This window comes from Hyposmocoma kahamanoa, unplaced genomic scaffold (genome assembly GCF_003589595.1).
Source record: "Hyposmocoma kahamanoa isolate Upper Pololo Valley unplaced genomic scaffold, ASM358959v1 65, whole genome shotgun sequence".
NCBI classification, from domain to species: Eukaryota; Metazoa; Arthropoda; class Insecta; order Lepidoptera; family Cosmopterigidae; genus Hyposmocoma; species Hyposmocoma kahamanoa.
The window spans coordinates 11141406-11165277 of NW_020653853.1; the positions used below are offsets into that span (position 1 = coordinate 11141406).

The 23872-nt window shown below is 36.1% G+C and overlaps 1 protein-coding gene across 1 annotated transcript in view; it reads right to left on the reverse strand.

The window, feature by feature from the left end:
- Positions 1-4209: 4209 nt before the first annotated feature.
- Positions 4210-23872, reverse strand: part of LOC113231238 (carboxylesterase 1C) — a 39571-nt gene continuing 19908 nt past the window's right edge. Inside the window, exons 2-3 of the mRNA XM_026465465.1 lie at positions 5817-5929; positions 4210-5598 (exon numbers count right to left, since the gene is read on the reverse strand). Of these exons, the coding sequence (XP_026321250.1) occupies positions 4270-5598; positions 5817-5929 (1442 nt within the window). The 3' untranslated portion in view covers positions 4210-4269. The remainder of the gene's footprint in view (positions 5599-5816; positions 5930-23872) is intronic.

The following is a 23872-nucleotide window of genomic DNA, read 5'->3' on the forward strand; positions in this document are numbered from 1 at the left end:
GTACAGTGCTTTAAATAAATTTGTGAAACACACTATACAAATTATTTAAAACAAATCTTAAATCAAGAACTTTAATTAAAATAGGACTTGGCCTAAAGTCTTGCCACCAGTTTGTTGCCCAAAGAAAAAAACATGGCGGGCTTTTGCACTTACAGTTTTTATACAAATTAATTTTTACTTTAAATATTATTGCGATATACTTGAGTTTCTTAATATAATTAATTATATGTTTAAGCTGATGGCCATATAGCTAATGCTTAATAAATAAATTATAATCAGAAGAAAAAGTTCATGATTACTGCTTCTTTGTATACGTTTTATTCTAATTCTAATTAACACATTTAATATCCTTAAACAACTAAAAATTATCAAAGTGGAAACAGATCGTTTGCATTAGTATTTTTGTCAGGCGTTTGCCTTTTGGTACAAACTAGAGCAAGTACTGGCTGTTTGAGATTTTTTAGATCACTCGAAGTAATTTAAAAAAACTAGATACTTTTTACTGCCTAAGGATTAAAATGATGCTTTTGCTCCCGCTACGTAAGGCTGTATCAATGTACTTTTAGAGCATGAGAAGTGGTATATTTTCATACTATGTTTTCATTTACAACAAAAAACTTAATAATATGAAAAAAATATTAAAAAAAACAATTCATTCACTTCCAAACTAGAGAGATTAAATGTTTTGTAAAGAGAGCATTATTATTCAGTCTCAAAATTCATGCAGGAGAGTGATCTCTAACAATATATGATCTCGATATAGCCAATATATAAGTATATTTATATTACCTAATTCAACTATACATTTCTATGGCGGACGATAATATTGGTAATAGGTGTTATAATACAAACAAGATACAAGTACAATTTGCTTTACCCTGACGGGATCCAAATGACTTGAAATTCAGATTGTGGCGTATTAATGTATCAGAAAGCTATACAAGTGACCTGGTCTCAAAGTAGGGTATTCCCTGTATTATTAGTACCATACCAACGAAATATACTACGCGGCGCTATACACAGCAGGAAAACGAGAATCAATTTAGAAAAGCTATTTTCCTAAATTATGGGAGTTGTATCCGGGACCTCGTCGTCTAGCGCCCACAGTATAAACTTTTGAGCCACCGATATCGTAACTTGCGCTTGCGCTGTTGTAGCTGTCAAACTCGTGCCGCCCCATAACAGCTTTTCGAACACGAAAACGCCTGACAAAAATACTAATGCAAACAATCTGTTTCCAGTTTGCATTGATGATTTTTAGTTGTTTAGATTATGAATTGTAAATACGTTGTTTTTGTAAAAAGGTCGATTTATTAATCTTGTAAAATAACGACTGATTTGACTCGTTTGGATACGTGTCTGATACAAATACATGGCATGACATCTTTGACGGTAGCATTTTGATAAATATCAAGACATCTTTTTTTATATTATCAAGGTACTTATATTTATTAAGAAAATTATCGTGATACTTATCAATCAATGACAATGATCACTTTAAACCCTATTATCAAGAATATCAATATCACACGGGCATCTATAAAAGAATTGGTGCAATTAGAGAGGCGAAAGAGGATATCAAAGAACTTAGGGAGGGAAGTCCATAATCTGTGCCTACTCTGCAATGGTGATAGGTATGCGTGATGTATGTTTGTAACATTTATTGTGAGCAATGACGTAATGTTGTAATAACGACTTGTTCGTTTTCCAGAATAAATTATCAGAAATAAGATATTTTCCTTCACAAGGAAGATTTGCAGTTGTTTTCGTCAGCATTCAAAAATTGGTATATGAGTACTCGTAATTTTAAGTATTTTTAGGTATTGTAGGACGTATTGTAATTTTAAAAACTACCACTAGATTCTTTTAAAATACTTGAGTCTCCAGAATTACTGTGCATTTGATTGCAACGGGTCTCAAACAACTCGTGATTAAGAAAAAAAAAAATATGGTTACGATACAATCAGCTCTCATCAAAAATCATAAGGCGTCTCGTGTGCGTGAAAAATATTTAAATTATTTTATGGTGTCTTACTGATAAAGTGTAAACCAAAATAAAACGTGAACGTAAACGCACAGGATGTTGTGGGGTAACTAGCTGGGCAACTCGACGATGAGAGCCTATTTTGCGTGTCATAAAGGTGATCTTAATTACGAGAAGTGCGCTGTAGAATGGCTTATGAATTTAAATGTCATTTATTGTAAACCTAATTACACGTAAAAAAAATAATAACAAAATTTAGAAAGTCACTTGAGACTCGACTTGAGAAGCTGTAAATAATTTATACAGGAAATTGTTATCGAAGACGGTAAGTAAAGGGAGTGCATGTATATATGATTATGTATATTTTGAAACCAGTGTACGTATCTGTTAGATTTTTCTAGAAGAGAACTGAAATACTACAACAATTTGGATAATTTTAGTGACGTGATGTAGCACTTAAATTGTTCGAAAGACGCTCATATGTTATTATCATAGATTGCCAAAGACCGGTTAACCTGACGTTTGTTGCGTTTGTTATATCGGTGTTTGGTTGAAAAAAAAAATACTACAAAAACTTCAGGATTGCGATTTTGTTGTAAAGCGTAAACAACTGAAATAAATATTTTTTTTCTCACAATCGAAGTGAAAAGTAAAGTTTTCACCTCAAGACTAAAAGCCAATATAAACCCTCGGAGTAATAGACACCCTCGCTAAAGCTCGGGTGGCTAACCACTTTGGGTATAAAATGTATTGGCTCGTTTTAGTCTCTCGATAAATATACTATTAATTTTCAATGTACCTATAGTAATCATGAAAATGTAACAACTCGATATGAATAAATTAGTAATTAGATGTTTATTATGCTCTTAAAAACCATATACCCCGCATGTACAATAAGCTAATGATTGTAATGGTTACTCTACTTACATTTTATTTCCGCTACAATATTCCAATAAATAGCTATTAACTTTATATTTACGATCACAGTAAAATGGTACACGTCAAGTGGCGCAGTGCAATTTGCCAGAACCACATTCATTGTCCTATATGGTTGACGTCCGAACAGTTAACTTGCATGAATAATGGTAGCTAGGCACGTGAAGGTTTATAGCTTGAAAGGTATAAATACGCTAAACATATCTGTGAATGGAAATCTGCCTACTCAAAATACCCCCATGGCATCTTAAGTATCTGTTTTGAACACAGATGTTTTAACACCTTAAAAATTTTAAAAAGTCTTTGCTTTACTTGAAACGTATTGAGGTCAAAATATACTTTGTAGAACTTTCGTTCTTCTGTAAGCACGCGATATTGTATTGCAATTATATTTTAAAACGTCGCCTTATAACAATATATTAAGTTTAGAGTTTAATCGGATCGAAATACAGTCACGCCAAGGTCCAGGAAATAGTGATATTATCAAGTGTTTTATTAAGTTGTACATATATTGTGACAGAAGCTACACTTCGTGACTAGCTGCCCTTGAAAGTAAGGCCCGTAAGGCACCCGATAAAAACCGAATTTGAGGCTATTTAACCCCTATAGATGTAAATTAGTCCGGATCACTCCATCCTTATTAGAGGCCTATGCTCGGAGTTTCACTGCGAAATCGAATCAGAAATGTAGATATCCGAAAAAGCACCACAAAATTGAAAATTTGAGCGGTAGTGGGCGAGGCACATTTCTCGCAGAACAGAAAGCTGATGGGGCCAAATAGTTCTCAAATGGCGACCGTGTACTGGAACACGCAGCGTCGGTAGACACCCAAGGTGAGATGACTTGGTGAAGTTTTCCGGTCGTTGTGGCAATCTTTGAGGGAATCTATATCTAACAGTGGACGTATTTCGGCTGAAATGATGATGATGATGACAAGGACTCCATCCGTTTCGGACTCCAAATGTTTTGTTTCCTCTTTCCTGATGCGTAAGGTAAAGGATTGACATTTACTGTCGGCAACTGTAGGCACATCCCGAAAGCTGCAATTTGGGTCTATTCACAATTTAATAGGCATTTACTCAACAAACTTGTAACATCATCTGCCACATCGTCGTTTAACATTAAACGAGATTGTGACCAAGCGTTCGTCTAAAAAAAAAATTACCTGAACAGAGCCGAAACAAACAAATTATTTGTATTTTACCTTTTATTTGCGTTAATAAATTTACATAAGTAAATATAATTCTTTATCTCCACTTTAAGCAATAATAATTTCTCTTAAATAATGGTAACTTTAGAAATAGACTTTACAAAAATAACGTTAAAGGTTTTACTGCACATTGTGGAATTTAAGACACTAAAACTAAAATTACATGTAAAACAAATAAACTATTTATGACTGTACCTGTTACAAGTGAATTTGTGCCTGAATCGTCAATGGGCTCCTTGCAACATTTTGTGCCGATTTCAACTACCTTAGGGTAGAAATCCGTCCAGAATTCGAAAGCTTTGTAGTTTATGGTTTCGGGGGTGCTCATAGTGAAATTTTGCCTGTCGATTATGAAGTAGCCTGGCTTTTCTGTTTCAAAAGGGTCCCATTCAATTATAACGCCTGAATTGGTAGGATTAGAGTACCAAGCGAAATTAGTCCACATTTTCATAACAATTTCCGAAATACTCTTGTCCCTGTAATCCCACTTGCTCAAATCTTCGGGTTTTGCTAGATGTGGCAAACCAAACGTGAATATCAGATCAAAGTTGTGTGGTACCCCCACCCAGTCGGGGACTCCCTCATTAGCTAAGTCTGAAAAAGGTTTCAAGTCGAATCTATACAAGTATACTGGAGCGTGTCCACTTAGATGCTTAGCTAACTGATATGTTGTGGATCCGTGAACTTTGTCTGTGTAAAAATCAAGAAGAAGTTTTCTTAGAATCGTCTGATTATCTGTTGGCGGAATAGGTTTATAGAAAAATGCTACAGCTTCTTGAATGTGATGTTGGTTAGTGAAACAAGAACTGTTGTCTACTGTTATGTCAGAAAGTATAATTTCTTCACGGCTACGATCAAATTCTTTTTGATCAATACCTGATCCCTTATCATCTTTCTCGAGAAGAAGAGCGTCTTCCATATTTGTATATCCTGTTAGAATTGGGACAGGAGTGTAAGCGTCAGTTTTGAATAATCTACTTGGAAGATCTGATATAAATGCAGCAGATACATTACTTAGGCCATTATCCACTATAGGTTTCCATTCCGCTAGAGGTTCTCCTAAGTCCAAAAGTGCCTGATATTGAACTCTTCTGAGACAATCAAGTAACTGGAAGGTAGGTCTTCGGAAGCAACCAAAAGCGTTCGCAACTTTATCAACTGTGATAGCTTCTTTCCTGGCTGTGTTGACAGTAGCTGGCGACAATACGTTGCCACTCATTGCAATGGCTTTTTGAAATAACCCAGCCGAGTAACTGGATACTAGATGTAAGCCCACGCTGACGGCTCCTGCGTCGTGGCCGAATATGCATACATTGTCTGGATCACCGCCAAAAACGTCGATATTTTTCTGAACCCAACTCAGAGCTGCTACTTGATCCAATAATCCAAAATTCCCTGGAGCCTCACTGTCGAGTGACGAGAAAAATCCAAAAATATTTAGACGGTAAGCAACAGAGACAAATATCACCTGTAAGAAAAGTTAAATATTAGAATATAACAAAAGTTTTATGTTAACAAAGCTGTAAGTCAAGTTTAAACGACTTTGCATTTAATATTCCAAATTACATAACAAATTTGAACTAAACCAAGCATTCTTATTAAAATTGTGTTCATCACACAAATTTATAATGAGGATTTATTCAAAGAGCTGATTTATCATATTTCATTAACGTTTGAATATCTTACCTTTTGTTTCAGAACTAATTGAAATGGATTCAAAAGATTAGGGCTTCCCCGGACAAAATCGCCGCCATGGAACCAAACCATAACAGGGTAACCTTCCACTTTGGAATATTGATCTGTAAAGATAGAAATAAAAACTGTATTAAACATTGCTCCAATTAAGCTTTGTTAACTTTTTAGTTTAAAGGTAGTACCTATTTAAACAATAATGAAATAATTTTAAGAACATTTGAAAAATACACATACATCTTTAACATTCTTGTTGCATTAATAAGCAACAACATTATTGGGAATTGATTTATATCCGTTATTATTAACAAGTTAGACTTTATAAAAAAAAGGATATCTCAAAGGTACCGTGTAATATTGCAAAGAACATCAAAGGTAATAATCTGGTTAGAACAAAACGAAACCATGATTCTACAATGCAATTTCCTTTCTCAGAAAAGGTAATTCAAACAGTAATAACGTGATTCAAAGTTCATATAATTACGTAAACCTATTTAGGTCAGAAGATTAAGGTTAGGAACAAACCTATAATAATAAGTTGGTGCTGAAACACGACATTTCTGCATTAATAATAATTCTAAAACCACAAGTTTTGCATTATTAGCTCAGTTTGAAATGGGTTAGGACAATATTTGTTCATTTTGAGGTTGTGTTCTATATTGAAATCCTATTTCACGTAATATTGAGTTTACTGTTAGCATTTAATGTGAAAAATCAATTAAATGAAAAATAATCTGTGTGATTAGATCGAATTGGACGATTTACATGGATATACAGGGTTACTTTTAAAATTCTAACAACCTCGCAGGGTTATGTTACTAACATCATAAAGAACAACTTTTGTTCCATGACTTTTTATAAAACATAATAAATTTGCCAAAAATAATAAATCCGACACTTTTTAGATTTGTATTTGGTATGGTAAGTTCAAACGTGCAAGCGTCCTCCGCGACTACTCCCATCCCCGTCCTGCACAGAGTTGTTACCATTTACAACGATCTATTGAAATGAAATGAATTTATGAAAAATCCCATGATTTTTCATAATTCATTAGGTTTAATAATTTCAAACAAAACAAAAGTACACAAAAGTTGTTGTTTATGATTTAGTAGTATATAATATATATATATATATATATATATATATATATATATACAGTAGTATATTTTACAAATAATCCTGCATAGATAAATACTTTATTCACTTCCACCACAAAAATTTACAATAGATACATGGTACATACAATTTAAACAGAACAGAGTTAATATGTATAATAAATGTCTCTTTCTGTAAGTCATGGCAGTGAAAAAGGGATGGCTTAACATAAATGACGCGATTATCCGCGACGCTGGTATTCTGCCAGGACCCCGCAGAATAGAAACGCCAATTGTAATCACAAATAAATGAAACTGAACTCAAACAGCGGCAGCTTCGAAATAATTACTCTGTGATATCACAATCAATTTGTTGTTATGGTGTGTGTGTGTGTGTGTGCATTCAAATGTGTTTATGTGCTTTTCTCAGATGCGAGTAACTTATACTAACCTACGCACTTCCTAATAAACGTTAATAATGGACAAGTATTAATCCAAAAGAATGAAATAAATAAATGTTACTATAACGCCTTAGCCAGTTATGTCCCTAATTTCTGAAAACTTAAAAGATGTTCTCGTATCTTGAACGGTATTTTGTGATACTTTTTTCTATTAAATGGATTTGCTCTTGACCACTACCTAGCTCTGGAGCAAAGATAGGATCTACGATGGAACGAGCTCACCCTGAAGATGCCTATTAAGTCGCAACTTAAAGATATTCGGGTTGTATGAGTTCGGAAACACAGTCGCAGGCAGCGAAATCCATTTTTGGACTGTGCGCATAATAAAAAATAATGAAAAGCGCTTAGTGTACCTGAAGGGAATATCGAGCAAGTAAGAATGATATCTCGTAGTACGTCTGGATGTCCGATAGTAATAGAGGGCGGGCGGGATGAAATGAAGGAGCTCATGGCCACACTCACCTAAATATATTCTGTATAAAACCGAGAGACGATCATCTTTGCGCCGGTGGGCTAAATTATGAAGTTTAGATTCGAGCTTATCGTCGCCAATAAGTTCCCTGGGTCTGCGTTCAATCGAATCAAAAGCCTCAAGTTTATACTTCGCTGAGTCATCTCACAGGTGACTGCAATACTCCGTGCAAGTTCGGACTTGTGCTTTGTATAAAGTTAAGAGCTATCCAGGCGTGAAATATCGCTTAACCTTATTAAGGATATCCAGTTTTTTGGCTGCAATTTGTGCCTTACATTCAATATTAGCGAAAAAGTTGCACTCAATATTACGCTGTCGGTAAGAGAGACAGATATACTTCGAAAAGTGGGAGTCAGATCAAAATAGGACTCCTTTTAGCAGATAATAGACAGGCCTGCGTTTTGGTGCCGTTGAAATCGACCAGATTGTCACCTCTCAACTGAGAGACGAGACTTAAGGTCAAGTTCGTCCGCTCCACCTCTATCACGGGGTCTTATTTAGCCCAATGCCTTGCACACTGGACGCTGGATGAGGGTTAATTTCCCGGTAGGATCGAATTGGGAAATAAACTTTTCCATACTGGTTCTGGTCTGGGTGACCTGTATAGTGCCCCAGAGTGAATTCCATAATTATAGTATATTCCATATATATATTGTTGTTGTTGTGTGGCACGTTGTTATTATATATTTTTTTTTATAATTATTTTTTCTCCTACCGTAAGCTTTTTATCATCGGAGACATTAAATTTAGCCCCGTCTGTATAATCATTACGCGTACAAGTCACACAACATTTTATTTTTACATTTACGAACAATACGAATGCACATTTAATGAAATTTTAAAAAGCCAGCTGTTAAAGGGGAAATTGTACATTTCGTAATAAAAAGAATGAAACCGGTGAATCCGGGAGTCCATGAAATGGAAGCGACACATTATCCTATCCAAATAAAACGAAATAAAAATGTTACGTTTACAGCGGCAGTTAAATTTAGTCCGTCAGTTACAAGGAAATTAAATACAACTGCTTTACGTTATGCCATTTATTTTATTTGAATGACACCATGACCATTCCAACAAACATACTCAATGTACATAATTTAACTAAATCTTTAACAAGTTGTGAGAAGTCATGTAGAGCCTCTGGCATTTTTATTCTTGGCAAATGATTCGATGACTAATTACTTACTTTATATATGTAGAATACTTTGCCTCGTGCACTAATAAAGCAATACACACAAAGAAATTGCATTATTATTTAAGACCTCACTGTACTTAAAATCTGTGAGAGTTAGAGAAGTTACACTTTAGCGATACAAAACGAGCGTTTGTGAAACGCGCGATTGCATCGTCAAATTTGCGATTTATAGACGGTTGCATCGATGTAGTCGCTTATGTTGAATCATTAAAAACGTGCAACACGTTTGCATCGCGATTAAGTCGCGCGTGTATGTAAATGTAATAGACGATAAGCGACTGCATCGTCTGAATGGCTGCAGACGCGCTGCATCGTCTGAATCTAAAAGATCTGGTCGCTTTGGTCAAACTTACTGCCTTAAGCCACTTCGTCTTATAACCTCCTACTACTCTCTGTAAGGATATGGGACTATACAAAGAGTAATGGAAAGGACTGTGCTCGAAGTTTATCTTATATTGAATTAAACATGAGGAGATTCGCAAAAGAACACCAGTAGTCGCGTAACCCAAAGAGTTGTTAAACTTAATTGGCAGTGGGCGGGGGCCGAAAAGTTCTTGAAAGGCGACTACTGACTGGAAAATGAAGCTGATCATCTACAGGATGGACTGACAAGCTGGGAAAGGCTGTGGGAAGCCGAGAAACGCAAGACTGGTCGATGAGGTAGACGTCCTTCGGCTGAAGTGATAATGATGATGGGATAACTGAGTTGCATATAATTGTTACAAACTTAACTGAACTTTAAGAACAAAATTAGTCGTCAAAAATGTTCCTGTTAAGTTGCAGCCAATTAAGCGTGTCATGGAACAGCATTTCGATATCATTACAAGCACTTAACATTATAGCAAATGCAACAAAGAATTGAATTGAAGTGATCTTTAGGCCGAAAAACAGAAGCTAGTTAAGGTTATTTTTCCCATAAGACAAAACAATTGCAATGGGCAAAGCACTAAACGCCCAATGTATAAAATGTGCTAAATAAGTTAAATATACTAAACATGCTTCAGGCCCAAGCAAAGATGCCTTCAGTTTTGTATGATAAAAGTATTTTTCTAGATACCCTACTACTCATATAGAATATGTAGCACTAAATTTGAATATGATATTTTCATTATAATGTACACTGGGCGTTTATGCGATCGTAAAAATAGTTTTATCTGATTCTGAATCACATTATTATGTACATTTTGATGTATATGGGGGCCTTAGATCTCGAGTTCATTTCCCGGAAGGACTATTATTATATTTGGGAAATGAAATATTCTATATTGGTTCTGGTCTGGGTATTCTGGGTAGTTCTCCAGAGTGAAATCCATTGCTCTGATATTCATAGATCAGGAAGTTCCCTAGTTTGAGACCAGGCAATTGGTGTGGCGTACAGTGTTGCCAGGCTCTGCCATAAAAGATTTCTGCCCTACATGATTATAAACTAACAAATTTCCAAAAATAGTAGATTTTCGTTAATTATCAGTGTAACAGTTGACGTCGGCCTACAACAGTAGATCTATTGATAAATCTGTATCTGGCAATACTTTTTTTTATATAACTTCAAGTGACGGGACGAACAAGTCGTGCACCTGATGGTAAGCTACATGCCTACCTATAACAGTTACAGTGCCACTCAGAGCTTCAAATTGCAAAGATCTGAGGGGCACTGTCACTGCGCCCGCCAACCTGAGACATAAGTTGATAACTCCCATGGGCCTGTAATTTCACCAGCATCCTTACTCTTCAAACCCGCAACACAGTAATGCGGACATTCCTGTTTGGCGGTAGAAATATATAACGTGGCAGTACTACCCTGGACGAACTCTTTCTCAAGGAGCTCTCTTGAAACTACTACACTACTACAAACACTACATTATTATAGTATCTTATATAGGTTACATAGAAATATACTACATAAAATTTACCATTAGATAAAAAAGTCCATTATTTTTAAACGACTTCAAAAAAAGGAGGAGGTTCTCTATTCGAGTGCATGTTTTTTTTTGAATGTATGTTACGCGATAACTCCGATATTTGTGAACCGATTTTGATGATTCTTTTTTTGTTGGAAAGAGGGTACCTCCATAGTGGTTCTATTTAATTTTGAAGAAAATCATCCACCTCTAAGGGTGGCAGTTGACGCATGAAGATTCATTTTATAAATAGCGCCTAAATTTTGTTATAAGGAGCAATTATTTGAATGGTTGATTTTGCTATTCTTCAATTCCAAGCGTTTTTCTTTCTCAATATACTTGTAGCGAGAACCGATTTTTATTATCCCCCGTTTCAAGCTCCGTATAGTGGCGAACTAGGGGATGAATCCGGGTTTGCGCACGATCCGGTAACCGATTCCAATAAAACTTGGCAAATAGATGTAATTTTACTTACTTTTGAGGTCTGCTTTTTTAGTACTCTGTACTGAGATTATGTTTGAAAATCATTGCGTCAGATAGTTGATGCGCTTTGTAACTACGCGCTGCAAATTCTAGTGATGCACGTGAATTCTATTAACAAAATTTCAACAATGGAATGGGGCTCCATGTGTGAGTGACGGGTGTTATTTATCAAGCTTACGTGCGTACGTTGTATTTGCTTGTCCCTAGGCAGTTGAATCTACGTCGTGGCTTTCTACCAAAATATTAACAATAATATTTCTTAAAAACAAAAGCCCATCTTCACCTAACGATGGTAACTTCCTGTGGAACAAAAAGCAATTTGACACGATTATTCGGCTTTTCTTTTTTCCATCCAGAAAAAACTTTCGATTATTACAGCCTAATTTTGGGAGAAACTTTTAATATAATTGCTTTTCGTGAGAAATTCCACTACGTATTTACATTAGATGTTAAAAAAATCTTCGCGTCTTCCCCAATCACGTTTACTTTACAACAATGACATTAAAGTATCAAGGGTAATAAAAAGTATTCGTTTTTTTCATTGGGGCTTCTAAACCGCCTGTGTTAATGTAACAAATAGACTGAAGTGAATACGTATTCAGTATTCATTTATCAAGTTCATAATAAAATTTTCATTATATATGTAAGGACGGTACTTAGTAACAGAAACAAGTAAATGAATAAACAAAAATAAAACAATATATTAAATAAAAGTGTTAATATTAAAGTAATAAAACGTCTTAATAAATAATGCAGTATCAATAAAATTAGTAATGAATCTATTTACTAATAATTATAATTACTTAACTAAATAGAGACATCAGATTTCTTTGTTTTTCATGAAATCTTCTATTGCGTAGTAACATGTTTCTACGAGGAGGTTCTTTAATTTGCTATAAGACACTTTTTCGTCTTTCTGAAGAATTATATTGCTTGATGTCGTGTTATATATTGCTATTGCTGTAGAAAGGGCTATTTTTGAAAATTGTAAAAGCTTTGGCGAGGAGGGTTTCACTTCTAATATGTTCAAGTGGTTTATATTTTTATATGCAAATATGAAGGGATAAGCATGTGTTGTTTTATGAAAAAGGTAGATTATTCATCCTTATGCAGAAGATACGTGTGTATGGTACACTTACATGTACATAATAATAATATCGAACATATAAAGTTTCGTCATATCAGTCTGTACTGTACTGTAACTTTATCAGTCTGTCTGAATATCACAGTACTTTTAATTGCTTATATATGTACATTTCATTGGCTTGTTTACGACCCCAAATAGTTTAGTTTTATACAACGGGAACACAGAACGTGAAAGAGAATGCAAAAAATGTGCACTTTTTAGTGGGTTGTAGTTGTCTTTGTCAAAATAGGCTTTAGGTCGTCTGACTTTGATTTTTAAATATCGTTATCTTAATGTAAATTATAATGGATCCGAATCAGCCGAGATCGTGGGAAGTGTAAAGAACACGAAGCCATGGTTTGGTTGAAAAAAGAAACAGATATAAGCAAATTTAGATCCTAAAAATAGTTCCAAAGCTTTACATCGTTTGGAAGCAGCTGTTTTTGCCAAGCTCTCGATATAGCGATCAAAGTCGAGGTTGGATGATAAGTCCAAACGAAGTAGCTCAAGGTGGTCACTTATCGGTACGGACACATCTCGTAAAGTCGGTCGAAGGTAGTCCGTTTTGCAGAGAAATGGCACGCCTGTATATTGGTGGTAGGCACAAGCTCAATTCTACAAACATCGTCTCTCATTTACTCCGAATTTGATAGCTGTTGGCAAAAGCATCTGACACGTCTTTCCACTATTGTACTGCCGTCTGTATAACCAAAGATACGCGGGCATCAGTATCATGTCATTGTTATGTCAGATGAGGAGCAAATGAATAAACGACAAACCGTATTATGCCATTCTTATAAAATATTTGCGTATGTCACTGAAATGAACATGAACTTTTCCGTTTTAGGTTTTTACGTAGTATGAGTTTACAATGACAGTTTTCGCTAGCAACAAACATTACTTCTTCTTTTGACCGCTAGAGACGCTGTACAATTTGGCATACCAAATTGTGAAATATTTTACGCAATAGTTAACAATAACTGTCATTATAAACTATTAGTAGAGGCACGTGCGGTGGATTATAGAGATAAAAGGAAGAATTGATATATTGCGCCGACAGATTGAAAGTAGGATAAGGGTTGCAAGAATTGAATTTCTTTCGCAAAATACCAAACTTTATTCTTACAAAAATATACCATATGTCAAAGTCTTAAGATTCTTGTTACTTATTAAACCATAACATTCCTCTGCAATCACATGAAAACATTTCTCATTACTTTGACCATTTTTACCAGAGCTTTCGACTAATTGCTTAACTTATTTGATTTATAACCAAACTTGTATTTTAAAGGGTTCAGAAACTGTACTTACTTTGATTACTATATTTTGATATTTCAGTTAGATTAAATTGTATTATTTTAGAATTATCGTATATTATTTCATCATGTAATTTCAAATGGAATAGAAAGCACGTGTTAAGACACCTCCTTTCAAAAACATACAACAGGAAAAACAAAAGCAATACGAGGGAGAAAGAGAGTGCGAGACATAGAGAGAGAGAGAGGCAGAAAGATAAAGAGAGACAGAGATTAACATAATTATTGAAAGAAACGCGGGCTCAGAAATCATCGAAACACCGTTCTATTAACGAGCAATTATATCTTTCATAACACTTTAATACACTCTGCTATGATATTGAGTAGCAATAGAGCTCGTTGTGAAAGAGTTCGTCTAGGGAAATACTGCCACCTTACCTATTTCTGCCGCCAAACAGTTTTGAAGGGCAAAGATGCTGGTGAAATTGCAGGCACATGGGACTTTTTAATTTATGTCTCAGGGTGATGAACGCAGAGGCAGTGCATCTTAGATCTTTGCGATTTAAATCTTCGAGTGGTACTGCAACTATTATGGACAGTTCGTCCCATTACTTACTATCACAAAAAAAAATACCATTACGTTTTTACCTAAATAGGAATAAGTACACGAATATCAAACTCTAACTTCTTGTCTTTAATAAAATTATATATATATGTATATATATATATATATATATATATATATTTAATAAATAAATTATAAGCATACTTTAAACATTTTTGTATGCTTATAATTTATTTATTACACTTATTTTTGTAGACGTTACTACGAACAATGTGTTATTGTTTGCGTTATTGGAGTGACTTCTCTGCAATGGCGAAAATAAATCAAATGTTCGATGTATTTTGGTCGGTTGGGTAAGAATGACATCTTCCTTTTCGGTGATAACGTAACGTTTTATGTAATTTTAATAATACATTTTCTAAGAAAACTAAATTCCAATTGGTCTACATTTACATAAAATGTAAATACGGTTCTATGTTGATCCGAGTAAGCAAAAAACGCTCTACATTTGTTTGCCTACTCGGTTCAAATAAAAATGGACATCAGAACTGCATGCAATGAAAAGCAAACAATTACTGTAATTTTGTATTTACTAGTTCCAAGTAATTTGAACAATGCGCTAAATCTACTTTCTACCTTTGCTTTAATTGAATATACGTGTCACGTACAATGGCACGAAAGTAATATCAAAGTGTTGTAATAAGAACTTGTGTAGCTGTCTGAGAAAATAAATTCTTTATCCAACCTATATTTCGTCGTCTTAGAGTGAATACCTCTTATGTGATTTCTAAATAATTTTTCAGGGCGAAGATAAAAATGTGGTGTATAACGTGGTAAACGCAATAATGTTTGTAGTTAGGATTTTAATTAGCTAAATTTTTAGTTAAATAAATTTTCAGATACTATATTATTTTAATAGTATATTTGAGCAAGAAGTTTGTAAGTTTTCTTCAACAAAAATCAGTAAAAACGAACTATGTGAAAACGCGTATGCGAAGAAGTCCCATGTGCCTGTAATTTCACCCGCACCCTTACCCTTCAAAACCGAAACACAGCAAAGCCACATTACTGCTTGGCGGCAGAAATAGATAAAGTGACGGCACTTCCCTGGACGAACTCTTTCACAAGGATGGGCATTAATAGTTAGCTCGCAAATCGGTTCCCGTAATATAATGCACAGACTGGGCTACAACGCTTCGAGCATTTGTCCTGAAATGTAAAATCCCTTTGACGGTCTCGGTGGCCCACCAGCTAACACGCGGTTTATTTCTTTTTTTTATAATATCAAGTGACGGGACGAACAAGTCGTGCGGCTGGTGGTAAGCTACACGCCTGTCCATAACAGTTGCAGTGCCACTCTAAAAAGCTTTAAATCGCAAAAATCTGAGGGGCACTGCCACTGTTACTCTGAGATATAAATTGACAAGTCCCATGTGCCAGTAATTTCACCAGGACCCTTACTCTTCAAAAGCGGAACACAGTAATGCTGACATTACTGCTTGGCGGCTGAAATAGATAAGGTGGCAGTACTTCCCTGGACGAACTCTTGCACAAGGAGCTCTACTACTACTCTTTGTAGCACCAATTCAAGAAAGACCTTTTCTCTCACATTACGAACTTTTCTTTGATATGGCATTTCCACCAACCACATAACTTGTTATTCTCGTCACTTGGTAACATAAAAAAGCGGAGTATCTATTTCTTGCCTTAAAAATGCAGGAAAACATCATCACATCTTTACGAAACATGCAGGAAGAGGATTCACAAAGGTCTACGAAGACCTACATATGACCATCATGGTGGATATAATATACGTAGATATGCAATATTATTAATAATATTATTATGAGGTACTTAGTAGTAAGTTATAATGAATTAGCTCTTTAAATATTAACTTAGGTTTGTCGTGAAATCACTTATAAGTAAAAACACTTATCAATGTATATATTAACAGGTATTATGGATGCGAGAACAATAATTAATTGTCTTTTATACAATAAAGCCACATGTGGTCATATTTCAAAAGTGCGTTTCTCACACGGATGTCATAAAAATAATACAAACTACTTGAAATAAATTAAATATAATTCGCTCATTTGGTGCTATGCTGACGCAATTGTACTTATTGTTATGTTACAGGAGATGGATTTGAATTGATTTTTAAAATTTTATTCGAAATTTTCATAAATTTGTATAAAACGTGTTTAAACTTTAGTGTATTTTTTACAATACATAAAAATTTTAAATTTCTTCTGATTTTTATCCAAACGTAAATAAACACTTGTAACAGACGTTTTGATAAACCTACTTACACCAATTTTGTCCAAATTTACAATTATGACAATATAGCACCAAAATAGCGACACGTGAATTTCGTTGATCTTCTACGAAGAAAGTTCGAACGAAGGAAGGTCGTTATCGACTAATTTCGTCCGTAGAAGTAATTTAAATTTTTCTCCTTAAAAGTTGACATTTTGCAGATGTAGCCTTATTACACTAAGGGCGGCTTGAAACTAGACTAGACGGTTATAGAAGCGCTGCAGAGGCGCTATTGTGGCGCTGCGGCCGCGCCTCTACTAATTTTCATAATCTCATTAATTATTAAATTAATTTCATAATTTTCATTAAGAGGCGCAGTTGTGGCGCCACTGTCGTGACAGGCGTGAGTTAAGTCCAATGAGCCTAAGGATATATGCTTCGTCAACCCTAATTCTTCTACTGACTAGACTCTTTCCGAACTGCTTAGTTAACTAGTAATTTAGTATAAGTACTTGTATTTTTTTGACAATTAATTTATATTATTCTGAGCTGTTACTCTACCGGTTGTTAATAAAGTTCATTTTTAATACTTCTCGCCGTTTTCGTTACTTATCTGGCGCAGCCTGCGGTTCTCTATAGTTGAATACTGAGTCACGGGCACCGATATTATAATCGTCACTGGGTCAACGTGCGTTTCTACGCTTCAATAGAGAAGAACCTACGCGGAACAAATAAATTCGATAATTCGGTCACGTCGGTCGAGAATCAGTTTCATCAGCGGCTGGTTAGCCGCTGCGGAACACCAGATTTCAGAAATATTCCACCTGCCCAGAGAGGACATGGGAGTAACTGCGAGACTGTGAGTAAATCTGTTCACTATCCTGTCAGTTCTCCTCTATAATCCTCTTTGATAGATATATGTGTGTATTGTATTAGTTCGTATCGACTTTTTCGTTTTAATACGCCAATAGGTAGTTTGTGCTATTACGTATCTAATTCTACGAGTAGACCTATTGTGTGATTAAATTTCACTCTTATTATATCATATTAATAATACTTTCCGTATTTACAATAAAAAGGAGGGCATTAACCGAGTACCTGTAGAAATAGTTATCATTCCCACATTCGAGAGTGATGCTAGACAGCTACCCTTATTTTTAAAGAAGTGTCAATGTTTTAGAAAATTACATGGGGAAATGAGGCTCAGAACCAATATCTTTTCCACGTAGTCACTAGTCGGTTAGCGGGGGAAGCCGCGAAATTAGTGGGAGAACGGGATCAAATTTGTGTATGGGAAAAATTAAAAACACTCTTATCTCAACATTTCGGAGATCCGAGAACAGAGGAATGTTGCGAAACGTAAATACTTTGGAGGATGCCTTAAAAATTGTATTAGAAGAACAAAATTTCCAAACCGTATGTGATTGCGAATCCAATCAATTACATGAACCCAAATTCTTCAAGGTCTTACAATTCGCAAAAGCAACCTACATCACCTATGCCTTTTACATATAATAATAATTTCCCTTCAGGAAGTAATTACAGTTGTGCCAATTTTTACTCCAATAATTCATTTCAAATGCGGAAACCCAAACCTTTTCGAAACTCGAGTCCGTAGCAGCAGCCTAGTGGGTCAAATGGATCGCACTATCAGCATGCATCGGGCAATGGTCCGCGCTACGGTTTGCATAGTCAGCATGCACCGGGCAATGCTCCTCGTTTTAAATCATCTGTCGCGTCAGGTAGCAATACAGATGTTACAATGCGTACTGCAAATTCGAGACGTGTTAATTATACGGATAACAAATTTTCATGTGATCAACCTTTTTTTATATAAATAAATAATAAATAATAATAACGCACACACTCAACATAGGCCCGCACTAGGGAAACCCTGTGTCGCGGGTGCTATGGACACACACATAGACAACCACAAATTACACCCAAACTCACGAGAGAAATAAATGTAGGCCATATAAATATTTCTCCCGGCCCGGGAATCGAACCTGGGACCTCTGCGTGGCAGTCTGGTATGGTAACCACCGAACGGCCACGGAGGCAGTCAATTAACCTCAATCAATCGACAATCAACCTGTAACAGAGCAATATTAAGGAATGTAGGATATGATTATAATAACGCAGACGAATCTAATGAGAACTCAGACAGGGTAGAATTTTTTTATAAGGGCCTGTCTATTAGAGAAAAAATAAAATTAAATAGTAATAATAATATGTCTATTTCTCCACAAAAACACATTCAAAAGGTTCACAGTAATTTAAGAAACATTAACAGCTTTTGTAGGAGCTGGTGCCTGTTAAAGGCTTAACACCTGTACTACAAGTCACCAGGCCCTCACCCTTGGGCATACATACCATATTATGGCAAGAGAGAAACAACATATGAAAAATATAAAATTAAAGAATTTTTTTTAGACTTATACACTATTGAACTTTAGATAGATGAATTTAATTATAAATTGTACTTTTAAACTGAAAGTAAAACTTAAATTTAAAATGAGTGTGCTTGTATGTGCCTGCGTGCGCGTGCATATGCACGTGTAAATATATGGTAAAAAGTACAGATCAGTAAAACCTTAAGTCACACTATTGGATGAAGTATAGCTTCAGTATCCTCCTAATTTAACTTATGCAACCAATTTGCCAACTTGTTTTTACATTCAAATGCATGCAGTTTCAGAGAGCACATGGTGTCTGCGACAGTAATCATCTGGCAGGGGAACTTCAGCATATAAACTCCTACTTGCGAATAAGTTGAAAATTCCACGCCAATGCCGCAGGCCCCGTATGAAACCACCAACAGTCGAGCGAAGACCTGCCATCTTACCTTACGTGAGAGGTGTTACAGACAAGATCGGAAGAGTCCTCAGGCGTGCATCTATCAAGACCTATTTCAAGCCCCTGAGGAAAATTTCTCAGTTCCCGAGACCCGTGAAATGTAACATCCCCTTACAGGATGCAGAAGTTTACAAGCTTGACTGTGAGTGCGGTCTCTCTTATATTGGACAAACAAAGCGAAGTATTTGTACCCGCGTCAAAGACCATATAGCTGATGTCATACACCATCGCGTAAACAAGTCTGCAGTCTGCGAGCATGTCATGGATAAACCTACATATTCAATGAAATTTGACAAACCCCAGGTCCTTGCAAAATAAGTCCGTTATCTACCCAGGATGCTGCGAGAGGCCATTGAAATTAAAAAAACATCCTAATTTCAACAGGGAAGATGGTTTCTCCGTACCCCTAGTTTGGGATCCAGTGTTTCCTCTAATGAAAAATCCCAAACCGACATAAGACTGCAGTACTAATTAATATGTTTTAGTTTATTCTAATTTCTATTATTAATTAATAAAAAATTGAACTTAATAAAAATTCATTTATTAAAATAATTTGTTGTAAAATAAGTTGAATGTAGCGTAAATTTTAATGTTTTCTTTGTGAAATTAAAAATAAGGTATTTAATTAATAATTATTGTAACTATAGTGAAAAAAAATGGGTGGTTTGCATCAATATTAGACATAACTGGTTGATGACTGTATCACCTCAGTCAACCGTGACCATGGGACCTGTAAAGGGCCCGAAATGTCGGTTTGTTTGAAAAAATAAATATACGCGATTTAAATCCGGAAAAATAGTTTCATTCCTATTAATATTTTTTATTAATTATTATTGTACAATGAATTTTCTGAAAATCTTGCCCTAAAATCATTTTATATAAAATCATTTTATACAGCAAAAAATATTTATGTCCCGATTTTCAATTTTGCTGGTGTGTCCACTTTCTGTTTCATTGTAGAAAATAGTCGATCTGGTAAAATGTGTACCCTTTTAAGAAAAACAAATCCATGTATGTTATTCACTATTAGAAGCACTAATTAAAATCATTGAAAGTATTGCAATTACCAGTATGTGAGAGAATGGGTACTTGATCGAACTTTGTCCACGCGAAAATTGTAGTTTTGGTGGCAAATATTCAACTGGTTGCAACTGGTAAGTAGTTTAACTAAAAACCATTACATTATTGCTCCGCGCAAGGCTCAGTCGTGTATTAGGACTTGGCAGGGAACGTTGAGATCCGGCGATTGACGAAAGTCCAGGGTGCTGGAACTCGGATCATGGAACTCAAATAGGGATGGGCGGGACACCTAGCTAGGCAAGGTGATGACAGGTGGAGGTGATTGGTGGCCGAAGATGGGCAAAGTATGCGTCGGGCTCCCTGTTGCAAGGTGGGTCGACGACATAGTACGCGTCGCGGGGCGTCAATGGATGCGGCTAGCACGGGACCCTGATGGATGGCACAAACTTCGGGAGGCCTATACCCAGTAGTGGGTGAAATCAGGCTGTGAATGATGATGACGCCTTATCAAGCCTCAATGTCCGGACAAACCTACCGTACCATGGTAAACATTTGGGTTTCTACAACTTATCTTTAGGAAACATTCGTAGAGATGGCATTGTGTATCATAGTTCTTCAATTGCCAATTAAAGCAACATTGAACTCATTCCCTAAAATCCAGGGAAGTACTGTTACCTTACCTATTTCTGCCGCCTAGCAATAATGTTAGCATATAGCAGGTTTGGAAGGGTAAGGGAGCTGCTGAAGTTACAGGCACATGGGACTTGTCAACTTACGTGTCAGGGTGACGGACGTAGTGGCAGTGCTCCTCAGATCTTTGCTTCTTTAAAGCTCTGAGTGGCACTGCCACTGTTATGAACAGGCGTGTAGCTTACCATCAGGCGCATGACGCGTTCGTCCCGTCACATGATATTAAAAAGAAAAAGGAGAAGAAAATTCCAACTGTGCGTCGTTTTAAAGGGCCAAACAAATTTTTATCACAATTAAATTTAAAGAAACAATTAAATTTACTTAATTGTCTTTGTTTTTATTTTATATTCCAACTTTGGTGGCAATATTCAATTCTGGTGCAACCGATAAGCGTTTTGGTGGCGTTTCTAAGTATTGGTGGCGAGAAAAATTTTTAATTGCTTATATCTCAGAAATTAATGGAAATGGTTATGTCCCGGTCACGTATATATAAATGAAATGTTTCATTTTATTGAAAACGAGTCTCGGATACTGGAAAATCTAAAAAGAAAATTGCGCCACCGAAATTTACAATAAAATGCATTTGTTGATATTCACCCTTATGATATTCAAGGAAGCAAAACTTTTCACATTCAATTTCAACAAATCGATTGTTCTATTTTATAACTTACTATGATACTATTCGAAGTAGCGACTTAAATTTAGCTCCAATCGTTCACACACTATGTACGTCCATTAAATATTAACAGTTACCTCGATACTATGGGAATACACACCTGTAGGTAGATAAGTACATACGGTGATACAAACTTTACTTCCTTGTTTCATTGTCGATTGCTGCTTTGTCACGACCTTGGTGGGCCCCTGCTTACGCATTCTAGACACTACGCAGAGGTCTTAGGGTTGATTACAAGCACTAACATTGACAAACGGGAATAAATGCGATAAAACAATTTCATAGGTTGACATCTATCTAGTATCCCAAAATTTCGGCCAGGATGCACTCACTGACCGCGTTGATTACAAGTGGAACTCATTATGTGAAACAACTAGCTTAATTGGTTGGTGACGAACAAGTTAATTAGGTCCGGTAGAGATTGCACAAAAATGTCATGGTAGCTTAATGGTTTGACCTATCGCCTCTCAAGCATAGGCTGTAAGTTGAATTCAGGCTCGCATTATATTTGCCAAATTTAAAAATTAGCGGCGTATAGATAAATCTGTAATAGGTTTAGGGAGCATTTATTCGACACGAATTTCATCGCGCTCACACCACACGAAGTCGCGTGGTAGCCGCGCGGAGGCCGCGTTGCCGCCGCGCAGCAACCGCGTGACTCTAACTGTCATGGCAAAATACGCTCTATATATTTAGCTTTTAAGTTTTAACTTAAGCGTATGAGCGTCCTGAGCGCGGGGGCAAGTCTTGCTTGAATTTGGTCTATGCGGCGACCGCGCGGTTGTATTATTCAGAGTTTGTATTATTTAAATATTGTTGCCTTGTAAATAGAATTCAGAGTCGCCATTAATGAAAGCGTGGTAAACGGGCGGCCGCCGCGCGGCGGCTGCGCGAAAGCTTTCGCGTCGTGTAACTGGGCGCTTATGCGACACCGTTTTATGTATTTTTACTTATTATAAACGACGTATATTATAAATAAATAAATAAATAAATAACGCACACACTCAACATAGCCCCGCACTAGGGAAACCCTGTGTCGCGGGTGCCATGGACACACACATAGACAACCACAAATTACACCCAAACTCACGAGAGAAATAAATGTAAGCCATACAAACATTTCTCCCTCGATCGATCGATCGATCGATCGAATCGAACCTGGGACCTCTGCGTGGCAGTCCGGCATGGTAACCGTTCGGCCACGGAGGCAGTTATTATAAACGAATAAAATACCAAAATACCTTACTCACGATGTTTTCTTCACCGAAAACGGGGAAGGAGAACATCTTGAGGAAATCTGCATATCGAAGAAGGTTCACAACCCTCAGTAAACATGAAAAGTCCCCAACCAGTATTGAGACAGCGTGGCGGACTACGGCCTAATCTGACAGGACACCCATGCACAGCGGTGGGGCGTACAAATTAGTTGATGATGATTATGAGATTACATATCAACCTAAGGAAGCAGTTATACAATATATAAGAGCGTAGAGTCCATTCTACGTTACGGTCTTATAGGTGGGTTAACAGTACAGATGAAAACGGAGCCTTTTGTAGCACAAAAGAAATGTATTAGAGCAATTTGTGGAATTCACGGGATGAAAAATGGAGACCCTTGTTTTAGAACCCTTTTGTTGCCACTACCGTCATTATATATTTTGTTACACGCAATTTGTGTCTTTGTACGAAAACACAATTTAAAAAAAACTAGGGATATGATTACTAGAGTTTGCAAAAACCTGAATAGACCTGACAATACTTCTACGTATGGCTATTAAATACAGCAAAAGTTGCTTGAAAATGTGTATAATAAAATACTACTTCAGATTAAATTATAAAGCTTAAGTTCATTTAAAACGAACTTTCTTATGATACCAAGTGACTCTGTCTGTCCAATAGTCACAGTGCCACCCAGAGCTTTAAATTACCAAGGTCTGAAAGGCACCGCTACTGCGTTCGTCCCCCTGTCAATGTCCTTACCCTTCAAAACCAGAACACA